Genomic DNA, 16,605 nt, shown 5'->3' on the forward strand with positions numbered 1-16,605 from the left:
GTGGGTAAGCTGCTGCTTCTTTCAAAATACAACAGATCTCCCTTGCCCTTCAGGAGTCCTGTTAAACCTTAGAAATAATGCCATAAAATGCCCATCCTAGCAATGGACGTTCCTCCCATGTGTGAGTTAGTTCTCTCAGCCCCATTCAAAATGTGAAATTAGGATTTGGATGGGAATGTCTATTTCAAGAAAAGTGCTATACGAATAATTTGGAGCATGAAGACAAGTTTTTCTATAAATGCTTCTTGTTTTTATTAAGACAGTGCAGAGATAAAACACACCATATTGCAATTCCTAAATTGCAGCCATACCACTTATCAATGACCAATAAATTACTTCACTCTATGATAGACACAAATGCTCCATTCAAATTCAGTTAATAGAATAGTGTCAGGATATCATGCAGACAGCTTGCATAAACACATGAGGAATAATAGCATACCCTCAATAGCTTCTGTGATTTCTAGACATGAAAACTTTGTCTTATTCCAAATTTCAAAAGATGGAATATAGAACGTTTTCATATAAAATACATTTGGAACAGTGGTGTTTTTTTCTTTAAAAAGGCATCTAATCCACTTGCAACATACACTCGCAACTCAGCTTTTTAGTTACAAAATCAGGTAGATACGTATTCTTTTTCATCTAATGTGACCAGTGTGAACATCTCAGTGATTTCCAACAAAACAGTTAAATTCAAAATAATATTTTCCTGATAAGTGTGATATATATTTGTAATCAAAGGAAGAAAGACTTGTCAGTTAAGACTTGTAAGTTTCGTTTTGGGGAGCTATTTTCTATTTTATCAGATAATTGAAAGTCAGTAGTTGTTTCACAGTATAAAATCTTGAATCAATTACCAACACGCCTTTATTTTCTGCTCTTTATTTTTGAAATGTACTTGGACTGGAGGTATGGGAGAAATATTACTGTTTATCAAACACTTTCCTGGAAATTTCAATGCACAAAATTTCCAGATTAATACATCCTAAAATAAATTATTTTTAGAAAAATGAAATTAAGAAAAAAAGGCGGAGGAAGCCTACAGCTTATATTCTGCGTGAATAGCTTTCAATATCTTCCAGGTGGGGGCAACAGTAAGTCAGTTTTGAGAGGAGAAGAGAGAACGGGCTCTTTAAGCTCCCTGAGTCCAGTTACAGAAGATGAAGTGACTTCCTGGTAGTAACGACGTGAATAAAACCACCGTAAGTTTCCAGGAGATGGGACTTCTGCGCTCCGCCGGGCTAGGAGCTGCAGGACCCACAGCCTAGCTCGAGCCGCCACCTCTCCACTCCGCGGACTCGGCGGCAGCCCGGGCGCGCACGCGCGCTGCGCACCTGCCGGGTGGGGGTGGGGGGTCGCCCAGCTGCGAGCCCCTGCCGCGGGCCGCCGCCCCTCTCTCCCGCTTGGTGCCCCCGGGCGGTGGACCTAGCCCTCGGCGCCTCGGCTCCTTCGCGGTCCAGGACCGCCAGGAAGCAGGGAAAGCCTTCCCTCACGTTGACATCTCATTCATTCTTACTCTGGACAATAGAAGTCCTTTCACAACAACCGCAGACGTGCGCGCGCGCACCTCTTCCCTTAAACTCTCTGGTCGCGGCCGCCGGAAAACCAGCTCTCAGGCCGGGTGGCGGGGGTCCCACTTCTTTTGCCCTCCTCTTGGCAAATCTTCGGGCTCTGGGGAGGGACGGTCGTGCACTCTAGCGAGGACGAGGGTGGTGCGCGAAGGGCTGTTGACCTTGCACAGTCTGTGGAGACGGGACTCCCCGGCAGGATCCCCGCCTCCTCGGTTTCCCTCTCCGACCCCGCGCGGAGGAGGCGGGGCGTGGCAGGCCGGAGAGGCGCGACAGCCAGGCTCGGAGGTGGCCGGGCGTCCGGGGCCCGCACGGAAAGGGCAAAGCTCGAGCGCGCGGAGTGGGAGACCCCCCTCCCCTCTGGCGGCGCGGGGCTGGAGGTGCCGGCGGAGGCCCGGCTTGCGGCCAGGCTACGTGTCGCTCCTCCGCGTGCCGCCTCCCGCCGCAGCCCGCGCCCTCGGGCCACCTCCGCCGCCCCCAGCCGAGCCCGCGGCCGCGCCGTCGGGCCGGTACTTGAGCCAGCAGATGACCCAAGTGACGACGACCGAGAAGAGCGCCAGGATGCTGGCCACCGACAGGCAGATAGGCCCCACGGGCGAAGGCGAGGGCGACCCGGTTGCCGGGGCAGCGCCAGGGGGCGCCCCGCCGCCGGGAGGTACCCCCCCGCCGCCGCCGCCGTAGTGGTTGACGAAGATGAGGCCGGTGAAGAGCAGCACCACCATGGAGAGGAAGGAGAAGACGACGCACACGCAGCCGGCGGTGAGCGCGGCGCGCTTGCAGTTCTGGCAGCTCTCGTAGGCGCCCGGGGCGCGCAGGCCCGCGCGGGCGCGGGGTCCGGGAGCGGTGTCCTCAGCTGGCGGCGGCGGCGGGGCCGGGGTCGGGGCGGCGGCGGGTGCGGCGCGGCGCGCCGGCAGCGGCGGGAGGCGGTCCTGGGGCAGCGGGTCGTGCGCCGCGCGCAGGGCCAGCGGGAAGGCCTCGGCGAGCTTGGTGTTGTTGGGCAGGCCGTGCACGCGGCTGTCGGGCAGCGGCGTGCGGTGGCGGCACACGGGGCACGCGATGGCGCCAGGCGGGCCGTGCCAGGGCGGCGGTCGCAGAGGGCGCTCAGACGCTGCGCTGGCAGAGGCGGCGGCGGCAGCGCGGAGCTGCAGCTGGCTCAGGCACTCCTGGCAGAAGGTGTGCAGGCACGCCAGCAGCTTGGGCGCGCGCCGGTCCGCGTCGAAGTAGTTGTAGCAGATTTTGCACTCGTAGTCCTCGAGCGGAGGGAGGCTGGGGACCTTAACCGCGGCGCTCCGAGCTCCCGCGTCCCCGCTGTCCCGGGCTCCCGCCGCGGCGACCCCGGCTCCTGCCGAGCTCCCCGGTCTGCTGCTTGGGCTTCGCTCGCCGCCGCCGCTGTCGCTCGCCGGCGCTGCCATGGCATGATCCGCCCCTCATCGGGGGCAAGGTGAGGCGCCTTCCTCCCCCTCGGTCGCCGCCTCGGCTCCCGGCGGGGAGGAGGCGCTTCTGCCTCCCGCCTCGGGCTGCTGTCGCCTGGCGGGGGAGGCACCGCTAGCTGGGCCGGGCGGGGGCGCAGTGGCGACCGCCTCCCCTCCCACCCCCTCCCTGCCCGCTGCCCCGAGGCGCGGGCGCCTCGGTCACTCCCAGTCCCCCGGCGTCTCTCTGCCGTCACTCTTAAGCCTCTCAAGGCCACTGTCCTGGTCCCTTTGGATGTCAATTTTTGTTGGACTTGGACTTGGAAGTGAAGGGATGCTGGGGGGGGGGGCGGTGCAGGAACGAAATTTGGGGTGCGGCTGCTTAAGGATGTGGCGCCCTTGCACACACACCCCTCCCCCTCCCCTGCAGACAGCGGGTGGTGGTGGGAAACCTGGTCCTCCTTTTTCCTTGTTCCGCTTCCTCGCCCTCCTCCCCCTTTATCCTTCTTATTCCGTGTTTACTCCCCTTGGTCTGGGGCTGAGTCCCTGGCGAAGCCTCCTCTCCCCCCACTAGCAAGAGCTCACCGGTGATGTAATGCGGGACCCGCTCAGGGAGGGGAAGCAGCAGCCTGGGCAGCGGCGGAGGCAGCGTTGGTTCCTGTCCTTGGTGAAAATCATGATCTCATTTCTCTGTCCAAGGGCGAAAGCCAGTAATCAACCAGATATTTACACTTTCCACTTGGATTAGCAAAGCCCCGGTAACCCTGCAGCATTCACAGGCTGGAAGCGGCGGGCTGGCATTTTCATCTCACCATTTGGAGGAAATTTTGGAGCTAAACTGTATCTTTCTTTCCCCGCGAAATATTGCCTGTTGAGATTTAAGGAGGCACGGAGACAGACTCATAGCCAGGTCTTGGGATATTTTCTGGCGCTGACCACAGGGGAGGAGGTAGCTATTTCGCTGGTGCGCAGGCGTTTATGGAAGCAGCAGGGGGAAATGTTATTGTCAGACAGGTTTGCGGAATTTAAAGTCCAGGTTAAACTAGCCCCTGGCACCATTTGCCACCTTCCTCCACTTAAACTTTTAATATGCAAATGTAGAGAGCCCAAAATTTCTTGAGTAACCTAGGATAGATCTTCCTGATTTATTATAACTAATGGAAGCCGCGCTGGGCAGGTTAGCAAGAAGCAGTATTTCTTGAAGGAACACCCAGTAGAATATAGGACTAGTGGTTTGGGGGGGCCATCCAAAAGGTACTGTTCAGATATTCCTAACCACAAAGTTCTGTTCCCTGTTTTTCCAGGTTGGACGTGTTCCCCCCCCCCCCCCCCCCCCCCCCCCCCCGTGAAGAGAGAACCAGAAGGGACAGGAAGAGGATGGTTCTCTGGGTTCCTAAGAGATGGGAATGTTTCCACTTTTTCTCCAGGTTCTCTGCGGAAGGCAGTAAGATGCTCCAGAGAATGTTTGTGGAAAGGACAAATGAACGGGGAAGCAGATGAAGGAAAAGGACAAAAAGAAACTGAGAAGCCATCAATGCAGGAATTGTCATAAACAACTAGTAAGTTTCCATGATATTTGAAAGTAAATTTTCTTTTTACTGTTGGTGAATAATGAATGTGATAGATGTCTTAAGTGTGAGGGATCTTAGGAAAACTCATTAAAGACCCCTTTAGCTTTCCATTTCCTAGTTTCAAATTTTATAAATATGATTTGGGGTGAAACTCTTTCTTCTTAAAATATATCATTTTGTGATGGGGGCTATGATGAGCAGAGGACTGGATGATGGGACATCAGGAGAAGGCCCTCATCTGGCCTTGGAATATTACAAAGTTATGCAAACCATCCACTCAGTGAAGGAACTGGGTGCCTGTCCTTCTCTTTCCCTCCTTGAGCTGTATGATTGTGATGAGCCTGGAATCGTGCATTTTAAAAAAGATTTTATTTATTTATTTGACAGAGAGAGGGAACACAAGCAGGGGGAGTGGGAGAGGGAGAAGCAGGCTTCCTGCTGAGCAGGGAGTCCAATGCAGGACTCCATCCCAGGATCCTGGGATCATGACCTGAGCCAAAGGCAGACACTTAAAAATTGAGCTACCCAGGCACCCCTAGAATCATGCATTTTATGTGCAGTTTTAAGCTGGGTTCTTCTACTCAAGCCCTTTCTGAATTTTTTATTTCTTACTTTTTAGAAGATTTTATTTATTTATTTATTTATTTATTTATTTTAGAGAGAAAGAGCATGAGCAGGGGGAGAGGCAGAAGGAGATGCAGACTCCCACTGAGCAGGGAGTCCAACTCAGGCTCCATCCCAGGACTCTGAAATCATAACCTGAGCTGAAGCAGATACTTAATCCACTGAGCCACCCCGGCACCCCTATTCTACTTAAGCCTTGATCGCCCCTTACTGAGATGAGACATAATGCTGATGTAGGAAACATTTAAAAACAGGGCATGGGGAAAAAATAAGCACAGAAATAGGAGAACTAGTGTGTATTTATGTCTTGTCCTTCCCACCCACCCAGTTCCATGCAGCTTCCATGCCAAAAGGGGATGGAAAAAGTGTTCTGAAAGTCCACATGTCTGCATTGGGCAAAAACAATGGAAGATTTTGAATTTTCATTTGATTATGGATTCTCAGCACTGGATGGAAGAATGGAGAAATAGAGCATGGGGCTAGAGCAGAGTTTCTCAGTCTCAGCACTATTGACATTTTGAGCTGGAGAGTTCTTTGTTGTGGTGCTGAGCTGTGCATTGTCAGATGTTTCGTGACATCCCTGGCCTCTACCCACTTGATGTCAGTATCAGCCCATTCCCAGTGTAAACTCATCCTGGGGGGGTATAATTACCCTGGCTGGAGAATCACAGGTCTCTACCAAAGTCACAGATTTGGTTATGGGGACACCAAAAGAACTAACATTCTCCAGCTTTTAACTGGTACAAGCGAAGATAGCCTTGGAGTCGGAAGTAATTATTTAGCAGCTACCAACATTTTTTCTACAGCTCATGGTCCCTTAGATACCCCAGCACCCTCTTTGAGAGGTCTGTACATTCTACTGATGGGATCATAAGCAATTGGCCAGGATTCAGTTAGCAATGCTAGAATTTACTCTCTGTGTTTGGATGGCTTTTAAAGGGACCCAGCATCTCCAATCATTTACATCCTAGGGCCAGTAATTATTTTTAGGTCTCATAAAGGTGTCACATGGGGGCTTTTGTCAGTGCAATGAGAAGCCACAACATACCTGAAGAGTGTGAGTTTGGATGCTGTAGGCCACAGGCATCCGCCTTAATGAGCTGTTAAGGCCCAGTGCTCACCATGTCACCTGCAGCAATAAATAGTGAAGCTTGGTCATTCGTGTAGGAATTATGCTTTCTTTGTGGTGAAAACTGTGTTGAAACGGATCTTAAGTCGAAAGAAGGATCTCAATATTCACATCAGGGTTTGAATTGGCTTTGCTTGTGAATCTTGTTTAAGCCTTGAATATATTAGATACTCGGTATTGGCTGAATTGTTTTCTTTCTGAAGACCTCAATAAATGAAAGACACCACTAGTCTCAGGTACTCTTTTACATATATTTCCTCCATCAACCATCTAGAGAGACAATGTTTTAGTTTTAGGATTAATCATCCTAGGTCCAAATGCTAAGCTTTCCTCCTCACCTCCTCTGTGGCATTAGATATGCTAGTTAGCTTCTCTGTGCTTCCGTTTTCCAAACTTTAAAATGGAGATGAGTAGTGACATAAGTCTGTTGTGAAGACTGAGTATGTTCTACACATAACACAGAGTTCCCAACCTCTCTCCTTTTTTTTTTTTTTAAGGATTTTATTTATTTATTAGAGAGAGAGAGAGAGATCACAAGTAGACAGAGAGGCAGGCAGGAGGCAGGGGGGAGCAGGCCTCCTGCTGAGCAGAGATTCCCAATGTGGGGCTCGATCCCAGCACCCTGAGATCATGACCTGAGCAAAAGGCAGGGGCTTAAACCACTGAGCCACCCAGGCATCCCCACCCCTGACCTCTCAGTATTGTTTCTGTCAGGTGTTGCTATTCCTGATCTCATCAGTCCTCACAACTACCCTATGAGAGAAGCCCAGAAGGTTTGTGTCACCAGCCCAAGGTGACAAACCAGTAGCAACAGAGCAATTCTAAACCTAGTCGTCCATCATTTCAGAGATAGAGATACATTTAGCATCTCAGTCAGAAAGACAAGGAGGAGGAACCCTGACCTAAGAATTTAACCATGTGTTATTGATCTGTTAGTTGTAATAAATAAAGTCGTGTATAAAATATGAGGACAAAGTGAAGTCTTATTGGCAATATTGGAAGAATAGATGTATAGCCAGATAATGCCACTCAGAAGCAAATAGTAGATGAGTCAATCAAATAATTGACATTTTAAGATAGAAGCCGGGTTGATTCAATTAGACATTATTGAGGTCCTGCTCTGGCAGGCGTTATTACCATGTGATAAGGCACCTGGCCTCCAGAAACTAAGACTTTAATAGAGGATATTAAATGTGTGCAGAACTCGGAGGCAGAATGAGGCAAGTTTGTGGTCCAGGGACAAGGTCTGCTGGGAATAAGGAGGAGAGAGAAGTTATTTCTGTTCTAGGTAGTTAAGAGGTTTCCATAGGCTTATGGTCAGTGATTTGTAGAGGGTTTAGAAAAATGCAGAGAGAAAGGCATTCAAGGCAGCAGCAGGGAAAGCAGTGTGTTGAGGGCATGGCTAGTGGCCTGCTTCAGAGAAAGTATGCAGTGTGTAGGACACTGTCGAGGGAAACCCAGAATGCTGTGCTAGGAGGATTGGGCTTAATTCCGTAGACAGCTGGATGGTCCACAGTCAATACAGGGCAGGAGTATCCTTGGGTGGTTGAGCTTGGGTGTGGTAGGTGGGCCAGAATTGGTACTGACTCTCAGGAGAGACCTGTATCAATTAAAAGGTTACTTTAGCACTAGATCTCATTGTTCTATATACTGCAAAAAATGTAACTTTTAAAGAATTAATGTATTCCATTTATGGTGATAAATTTTATCCTGTTGTGTAGAGAGTGTATGGTCTAGTGGTTAAGAACACTAGTAGCTGCTTACTAGCTGTGTAATCCTGGAAAAGTTACTTAACCTTTCTGTGCCTCAGTTTTCTCTCCTGTAAAATAGGAGAGTAGTATCTACTTCATATAGTTGTTGCAGGGTCAGAATGAGTTAATCTTTGTTCAACCTCAAACAGTGCCTAGTCCGTGGTAAGTGCCAAAACATGTCAAGAAAAGAAGCTAACCAAACAGGCCTAATCTGCAGTGATTCAAAAGATACTCTTTTTCTGGGGTGCCTGGGTTGCTCAGTGGGTTAAGCATCTGACCCTTGATTTCAGCGCAGGTCATGATCTCAGGGTCATAAGATTGAGCCCCTCTTCAGGCTCAGGACTCAGCATGGAGTCTGCTTGTTCCTTTCCCTCCCTTGCCCCTCCCCGCCTCGCTTCTGGGCACACGTGCTCTCCCTCTCTTTCTAATAAATAAATAAGTAAATAAAAAAAATTTTTTTTAGGGCGCCTGGGTGGCTCAGTGGGTTAAGCTGCTGCCTTCGGCTCAGATCATGATCTCGGAGTCCTGGGATCGAGCCCCGCATCGGGCTCTCTGCTCAGCAGGGAGCCTGCTTCCTCCTCTCTCTCTGCCTGCCTCTCTGCCTGCTTGTGATCTCTCGCTCTGTCAAATAAATAAATAAAATCTTTAAAAAAAAAATTTTTTTTTAAAAACCCAGAAGATTTTTTTAAGGGAAATTATCATTTCTTTTTTGCTAAGTAGAAATAACTCGTAATGAAAACTCTCTCAACCAGGTGATCAAAGTTCATTTCAATAGCGATAAGTCAAGCTGATCACATGTACCCTTGATATGATGTGTGGAGAATGGCACTTTCTGTGATATTCCTCTCAAACACCCATAACCCCAGTTTAAGCATGGGAAAACATCAGAGAGATCCCAACAGAAGGATATTCTATCAAACACCTGGCCAGGATCTCCCCAAACTATCAAGGTCATGAAAAACAGGGAAAGTCTGAGAAACTGTCACAGCCCTTAAAAGGGCCCTAAGGAGATAGGATGACCAAATGTGATGTATCCTGGATGGGATACCAGAGCAGCAACAACAAAGACGTTAGGCAAAAACTAAGGAAATCTGAATAAATCATGGGATTTCGTGTTACCATGTATTAATACTGGTTCATTAGGTATGATAAATGTGGCCTATTAACATAAGATATAAATCATAGGGGAAACTGAGTACAGAGTATATGGGACTCTCTATGCTGTCATTGTAATTTTTCTGTAAATTTCAAACTATTCTAAAATAAAACGTTTATTTTTAAAAAATGTGGTCAATTCATGGAGATTTGCAATCACAAGACCACTAACATCCCTGGGATTAAGACATGTCTGCTTACCTCGCATCCCTATCAGTTCAGGTAAAATCCAGTAACCAAGATTTGAAAAGCCTTACAAGGAAACTAATTTAGATTTAGTATTTACTGCATTAGAATATCTTAATACTTTTTATGATGTGCAATTAGTAGTAATTTTTAAAAATGTATAGAAATTGTTCAACTACTTCAAAGAAAATTCAGGAAAGAGAATTTTATTATTGTTTTTAAGTCATCTCTATGGGCTTGAACGTACAACCCTGAGATCAAGAGTTGTGCACTCCACTGACTGAGCCAGCCAGGTACCCCAGAAAAGACAATTTTAAAACAACCTATAACCCAGTACTTTAGCATAGCTATTCCATCATTGAATTTATTCACTTCGGCATGTGTTTTATATAGTTGTAATAGTAATATGTACTTTACTTCACTTTAATTTGATTTATTCATTCAAATTACTATTTATGGTGTCTACTGTGTATCAGACAGTATTTTTGCAGGTGGACAATGTAAAACACACAGCGAAGAAAACAGACAAAATGCTTGCCCTCATGAAGATTATATTCTTGTATGTGTGTGTGTGTAGGCAATAATAAATAAATAGGTAACATTAAGAAGTGGAAACTGCGGGGCGCCTGGGTGGCTCAGTGGGTTAAGCCGCTGCCTTCGGCTCAGGTCATGATCTCAGGGTCCTGGGATCGAGCCCCGCATCGGGCATCGGGCTCTCTGCTCGGCAGGGAGCCTGCTTCCTCCTCTCTCTCTACCTGCCTCTCTGCCTGCTTGTGATCTCTCTCTGTCAAATAAATAAATAAAATCTTTTAAAAAAAAAAAAGAAGTGGAAACTGCTATGAAATAAAATATAGCACGAAAGGAGGACTGGGAATATTAGGGTGTCAAACGGGTAGGTTGCTATTTTAAATAAAGAGGCCAGAAAGGTCCACATAATAAAGTGATATTTGAGCAAAGACACTAAGGAAGTGAGGGATAGAACCATGTGCTACTCCAAGAGTGCCTCAAGCAAAGTAAAGAGCACGTTCAAAGGTCCTGAGGTAAGAGCATACTTGATATGTTCCAGGAACAATAAGGAAGCCAATAGCAGGAGTAAAGTGAAAATAGGGGAAAGGACAGGAGATGAGGCCACAGTAGGTGTCAGAGTGGAGATGATCATGTAGGGCTTTGCACACCATTTTAATGATTTTTGGTTTTTAATAAAGTTTTTTTTTAAAGATTTTATTTATTTATTTGACAGAGAGAAATCACAAGTAGGCAGAGAGGCAGGCAGAGAGAGAGGAGGAAGCAGGCTCCCTGCTGAGCAGAAAGCCCAATGTGGGGCTTGAACCCAGGACCTGGGATCATGACCTGAGCTGAAGGCAGCGGCTTAACCCACTGAGCCACCCAGGCGCCCCAATAAAGTTTTTTTTTAAAAAGAATTGTATTTATTTATTTGACAGAGATCACAAGTAGGCAGAGAGAGAGGAGGAAGCAGGCTCCCTGCCAAGCAGAGAGCCCAATGTGGGGCTCGATCCCAGGACCCTGAGATCATGACCTGAGCCGAAGGCAGAGGCTTAACCCATTGAGCCACACAGGCACACTGATTTTTGGTTTTTAATTAGAATGAAATGAGAATCCACTGAAGGGTTCTGAGGGGAGAAGTACAGGATCTGCTTTAGGTCTCCAAAGAATCACTATCACTGTTGTGTGAAGAATAGATTAGAGGGCAAGTTTAGAAACAGGTAACCTGAGTAGGTGACTCTGGTTAACAAACTAGATAGAGGGGGCACCTGGGTGGCTTAGTTGTTAGGCATCTCTCTTTGGCTTAGGTTGTGATCTCAGGGTCTTGGGATCGAGCCCTGCAGTGGGCTCCCTGCTCAACGGGAAGCCAGCTTCTCCCTTTGCCCGATCCCCCTGCTTGTGTTCTCTCTCTCGCTGTGTCTCTCTCTGTTAAATAAATAAATAAAACCTTAAAAGAAAAAAAAAAAACTACATAGAGGAAGGTGCTCAATTCCCTGGGACTGCTTGGGTCCTGTACATGAACACGAGGCTGGCGGCACTCCTGGATGTGGGGAGCGAGGGACTGAGAACAGTTTCCAAGGATGTTTCCAGGACTTTTGTCCTAAATCCAAAAGCTCCAGCGTACATGTTTTAGTCAATAACAATCATTAACTTAACAACTATGCAATAAGCATTTTTCCATGATATTGATACTTTTTATAATCAGGACATCCTTCCTATCCTCATTCAAATACAGTAACAGTGATGCTTGCTGCTGACCATCCAATCCCAACTTGGAACCTCCTCCCCACTTCCTGTCCTTACCCTGCTGTATTTCATTCTGTAGCTACAATCGTTGGGGCCCAATGCAAATTGAAAATGTGGAACATTTGTTTAAAAATTATTAAGAATTTCAAGAAGCTTAGGGTGCCCAGGGGGCTCAGTTGGTTAAGCATCTGACTTTTAGTTTCTGCTCAAGCCATGATCTCGAGGTCGGGGGAATAGAACCCCACATGGGGCTTCTGTGTTCAGTGCAGAGTCTACTCAGATCCTTCCTTCCTCCTCTCTGCTCCTCCCCACTCAGGCTCTCGCTCTCAAATAAATAAATAAAATCCTTTTAAAAACAGAATGTCAAGAAGCTTGCCAGAGAGCATTAGAGCAAGTGGGAAGCCCTTTTGGGTACAGGACCCTGTCACAAGCCTGAGAAGCCAGCCCTGCTTACACATGTCATATATTTAACTAGCTGTTTTGTTTACTGTCTGTCCCTCCTCATAATCACATAAAGTCTGTGGAGGGTAAGGTTTTTGTGTTTTGTGCTCTGCCCTAGCGCAATGCTTAGACTAGTACCGAGCACACAGTAGACACTCAAAAAATATTTTTGAATGAATAAAGTGATTTTTTTCTTTAAGATTTTACTTATTTTTTTTTTTGAGAGAGAGAGTGTGTAAGAGAGAACATGAGCAAGGGGAGAGAGAGAGACAGAGGGAGAAGCACACTCCCCACTGAGCAGGGAGCCTGCCACATGGCTCAGTCCCAGGACCCTGGGATCATGACCTAAGCCCACGGCAGACACTTAACCACAGAGGTGCCCCAAGAATAAGTGAGTTTAAATGGGTGATTAACGTTTTATCCTATTACTATTATTTTATCCTATTTTTTATCCTATTACTCTCCCATAATTTTCTTTTCTTTTCCTTTTTTTTTTTTTTTTTAAGTAGGCTCCAGACCCAAATGTGGGGCTTGAACTCATGACCCTGAGATCAAGACCTGAGCTAAGACCAAAAGTTGGATGCTTAACCCACTGAACAACCCAGGTGCTCCTCTACCATAATTTTCTTTTTTTTTTTTTTTTTTAAAGATTTTATTTATTTATTTGACAGAGAGAGATCACAAGTAGACAGAGAGGCAGGCAGAGAGAGAGAGAGAGAGAGAGAGAGGGAAGCAGGCTCCCTGCTGAGCAGAGAGCCCGACGCGGGACTCGATCCCAGGACCCTGAGATCATGACCTGAGCCGAAGGCAGCGGCTCAACCCACTGAGCCACCCAGGCGCCCCTCCTCTACCATAATTTTCTTAAGCATTCTTTTTTCTTTTTTTTTTAAAGATTTTATTTATTCATTTGACAGAGATACAGAGAGAGAGGGAACACAAGCAGGAGGACTGGGAGGGGGAGAAGCAGACTCCCTGCAGAGCAGGGAACCTTGTGTGGGGCTTGGTCCCAGGACCCCCGGATCATGACCTGAGCCGAAGGCAGACGCTTAACTGACTGAGCCACCCAGGCACCCCTCTTAAGCATTCTTTCATCAGTGGATATTTGGGTAGAATATTTTGCTCCTATAGATTCTGTGGCAGTTAAAATATTCAACATATAGCCTTGGCTGTAATTTTGGATTAATTCTCTAAGACTAAATCTCAGAATAATAATAAAAAATAATGGAATTTTTATAGACCATCATCCTTGAAAAATGCAATATGCAAAATGTGTTAACTGGATGATTTACATTATATTAGGCATTAATTATCCTTTGACAGTTTGAGTTGTTATTTAGAAACCATTTTATCACCCAAGAAACTGCTTTTATTCTGTCAATATTTCTGTTTATGAAGGAGGAGTTTTTTTTTTTTTCAAAAAGAATAACTTTTTTCTCTTCAAGAACTTTATTATAAGTATAAAACCATTTCTTTTCCTGTTGCTTGTTTTAATTTTGTTTCAGCAAGATATGAGTAAAGAAAGAATAATCAGGTAGGTTTTGTAGTTAACATAATAAATTCACTCCATTCCCTCATATATTTTGTTGTTTCATTGGATTTTTGGTGTTTTAATACTCAGCTTAAACTGTAGTTTATGCAAGAAAATGCACATCTATTGTACTCCCCAGGGATTCTTAGTAGTTGCTTTTGAGAGTTTTAGCTTTTCCAGGGGCGCCTGGGTGGCTCAGTTGGTTAGACCTCTGCCTTCCGCTCACGTCATGATCTCAGGGTCCTGGGATTGAGTCCCGCATGAGGCTCTCTGCTCAGCGGGGAGCCTGCTTCCCCCACTCTCTCTGCCTGCCTCTCTGCCTACTTGTGATCTCTCTCTATCAAAAAAAAAAAAAAAAGTTTTAGCTTTCTCTAAATGTGATTATTCGAGCTGCCCCTTAAAAGAGAAAAGCCAGGGACGCCTGGGTGGCTCAGTTGGTTGGACGACTGCCTTCGGCTCAGGTCATGATCCTGGAGTCCTGGGATCGAGTCCCGCATCGGGCTCCCAGCTCCACGAGGAGTCTGCTTCTCTCTCTGACCTTCTCCTCGCTCATGCTCTCTCTCACTGTCTCTCTCAAATAAATAAATAAAATCTTTAAAAAAAAAAAGAAAAAGAGAAAAGCCAGAGGCTTCTGGGGTTCCTAATCCTGTGTATTTCCCATTGTTTATGCAAACCTAGGAAGTGTCTAATGTCCCAGAGCTTATCCCAGCTGGCAGAGTGATTGGTATTATGGTCGGTCTCTGTCAGCTGGCCATCACCAAGGCTTGTCAAGTGTCTGTGCCCCAACGAAAAACAGAATCAGTCCTAAACAAGATGGGAGATAGGTCAGAACATCAGATTCTTGTGTCTTAAAATGTTTTTTTCCTTAATTAAGAAATTTGAAAAATGCTTTTCTGCCCTCAAATTTGTAGATCTTCGCAGCAATATTTGGCAGTTTCTTTGTTTTTCTACTCCCATTTCACAATAAGTGTGCTAATACAGACCAGGGAAGTCCAGATTGTTTACCCCAAAGCCATGGGGTAAATTCAGCTAAAATCCAAAGCTGTATTTCTCTGAAGGCTGTAGGGTAGAATCCATTTCCTTGTCTTTTCCAGCTTCTGGAAGATACCCTCATTCCTTGCCTCATGGCCACCTCCCTCCAAGCTCACATCTCCTCCAACTCTGATTCCGACCCTCCTGCTTCCTCCTTAAAGGGACCCCATGATTGTACTGGGCCTTCCTAGATAATCCCGGACACCTTCCCTATGTCAAACTCTATAACTGCAAAGTCCCTTTTGCAGGTGTGTAAAGTAAGATATGCGTAGGTTCTTGGGATTCGGGGGCAGACATCTTTAGGGGCTGTTATTTTCTTGAACATATAAGCTCTGCAGCCTCAATAAAGCTGCTCACAACTGTTGACTAGTCCTTACGTTGCATCTGCCCCAGCCCCCACTCAGCTGCAGAAGAGCTGAGAGAAGCCCACCAGTGGGCTGCAGTAGACCAGTTAGGAAACTTGGCCATAAAATATAATAATGTAGGGGCACCTTGGTGGCTCAGTGGGTTAAGCCTCTGCCTTCGGCTCAGGTCATGATCCCTGTGTCCAGCTCTCTGCTCAGCAGGGAGCCTGCTTACCCTCCACCCCCCGCCCCTGCCTGCCTCTCTGCCTACTTGTGATCTCTGTCAAATAAATAAATAAAATCTTTAAAAATATATATAATAATGTAAAAGCAGGTTTTTTGTTGTGTTGCTTTGTTTGTTTGTTTTTTTGTTTGTTTGTTTTTGTCATAGGAGTCCAGCATCCACATTTCCATCCTTGGGAAATTTCTCCTTCAACAAGAGCCTCCTTTGCTGCCTAGAGTATTGAATTAATGCCCCCTGGAGTAGCCCTTCACCAAGGAATAATGAGACCTGGTGTATTCCTACACCAGTTCCCTCATCCCTCCTCAGGCAAGTGAATTCTGGGGCATGTGCTTTCTCCTTGCTCTCAGAGTTTCCCCAGCAGAGTGAAGCTCCAGACACTCATAGTGGGAACTGTCTCTACAGAGCACCCTTTAGCGGCTGCTTCCCTTTTCTGCTTCCTGTTCTTACCCCTCTTATTGGTGTTCTCTTGGGATCACACTCTTATCTTATTTCCTGGTTCACTTCTGGAAGAACTCCAGTTAAGATATGGGGAAAAGCTTTGAAAAGAAGGGAGAGCAGAAAAAGAATGTTCAGACACATTTGCAAAGGCTTTTCTTGTTGAACCCCTCTTGAACTTGAAAAACTGGAGTGGGCGTAGTAGTAACCTATAGATATATTTTAGGGGATTTCAGGATGTGTATGTTTATTTCTCACTTTTAGAGCATTTCCTGGGAGGATTCCAAGCCCCTAAGAGGGGGGCTTGCACCCCAAAGCTCCAAAGTATATTGTCGCAGTGGGGCAGGGGCAGTTCCATGTGGAGAGAATTAGACACAGCTCACTCTACCCCCCCCCCCCCCAGTTTCAAGTCGCCTGATGCCCCAGTGCACTCCAGGAGAGCACACACAACTTCCTGAGCCTGAGTGGGGAGCAGATGTGTCTGAGACAGTCCAAAGGGAGATTGTGGTTGGGAGAGGGAAGAGGCAGATGGATCTGAGAGAGGAAGCCCCAGCAATAGAGCCTCAGATGCACCAGGGACCAAGATGGAATGATGGTCTCCTGAGGAGAGGCCAGCAAGGACCCACTTGCTCCTCTCTACCTCCTGCCTCTGTCTTCCTTGGCCCCAGATGTTGTCCAGAGTAAAAGGAGAGAGAAGGCCAGAGTCCTGAACTGACAGAGTTATTACCCCAAAAAGGTGATTTGTAAACTGAAAAAGAAGTGACTGAATTATTGGCAAAATTAAGTTGGTTCTTTTGCTGTTTTTCAAGAAAAATTGAGGAGGGCTTATAAATCAGGAGCATATAATATTGCACCTGCCACTGGAGAAGATACTTCATTTCCCATTATTCGTTTTAACTGTGGTCCACTGTTTATGTGGCACCGTGAAAATAACT

General features: G+C 46.7%; 1 protein-coding gene across 1 annotated transcript; it reads right to left on the reverse strand.

The window, feature by feature from the left end:
* Nucleotides 1-249: 249 nt before the first annotated feature.
* Nucleotides 250-3,696, reverse strand: LOC125094676 (RING finger protein 223). Its single transcript, XM_047720095.1, has 2 exons — nucleotides 3,566-3,696; nucleotides 250-3,098 (listed from the first exon to the last, which is right to left on the reverse strand). The coding sequence occupies exon 2, from the start codon at nucleotides 2,981-2,983 to the stop codon at nucleotides 1,982-1,984; it is 1,002 nt and encodes a 333-aa protein (XP_047576051.1). The 5' UTR covers nucleotides 2,984-3,098; nucleotides 3,566-3,696; the 3' UTR covers nucleotides 250-1,981.
* Between the last annotated feature and the right edge of the window lie 12,909 nt (nucleotides 3,697-16,605).

Source organism: Lutra lutra, chromosome 3 (assembly GCF_902655055.1).
Source record: "Lutra lutra chromosome 3, mLutLut1.2, whole genome shotgun sequence".
In the NCBI taxonomy this organism is placed as follows: domain Eukaryota; kingdom Metazoa; phylum Chordata; class Mammalia; order Carnivora; family Mustelidae; genus Lutra; species Lutra lutra.

Bases quoted from the DNA above. Each gene is read 5' to 3' on its own strand.
- LOC125094676 (XM_047720095.1), bottom strand. From the start codon at position 2,983: ATGGCAGCGCCGGCGAGCGACAGCGGCGGCGGCGAGCGAAGCCCAAGC.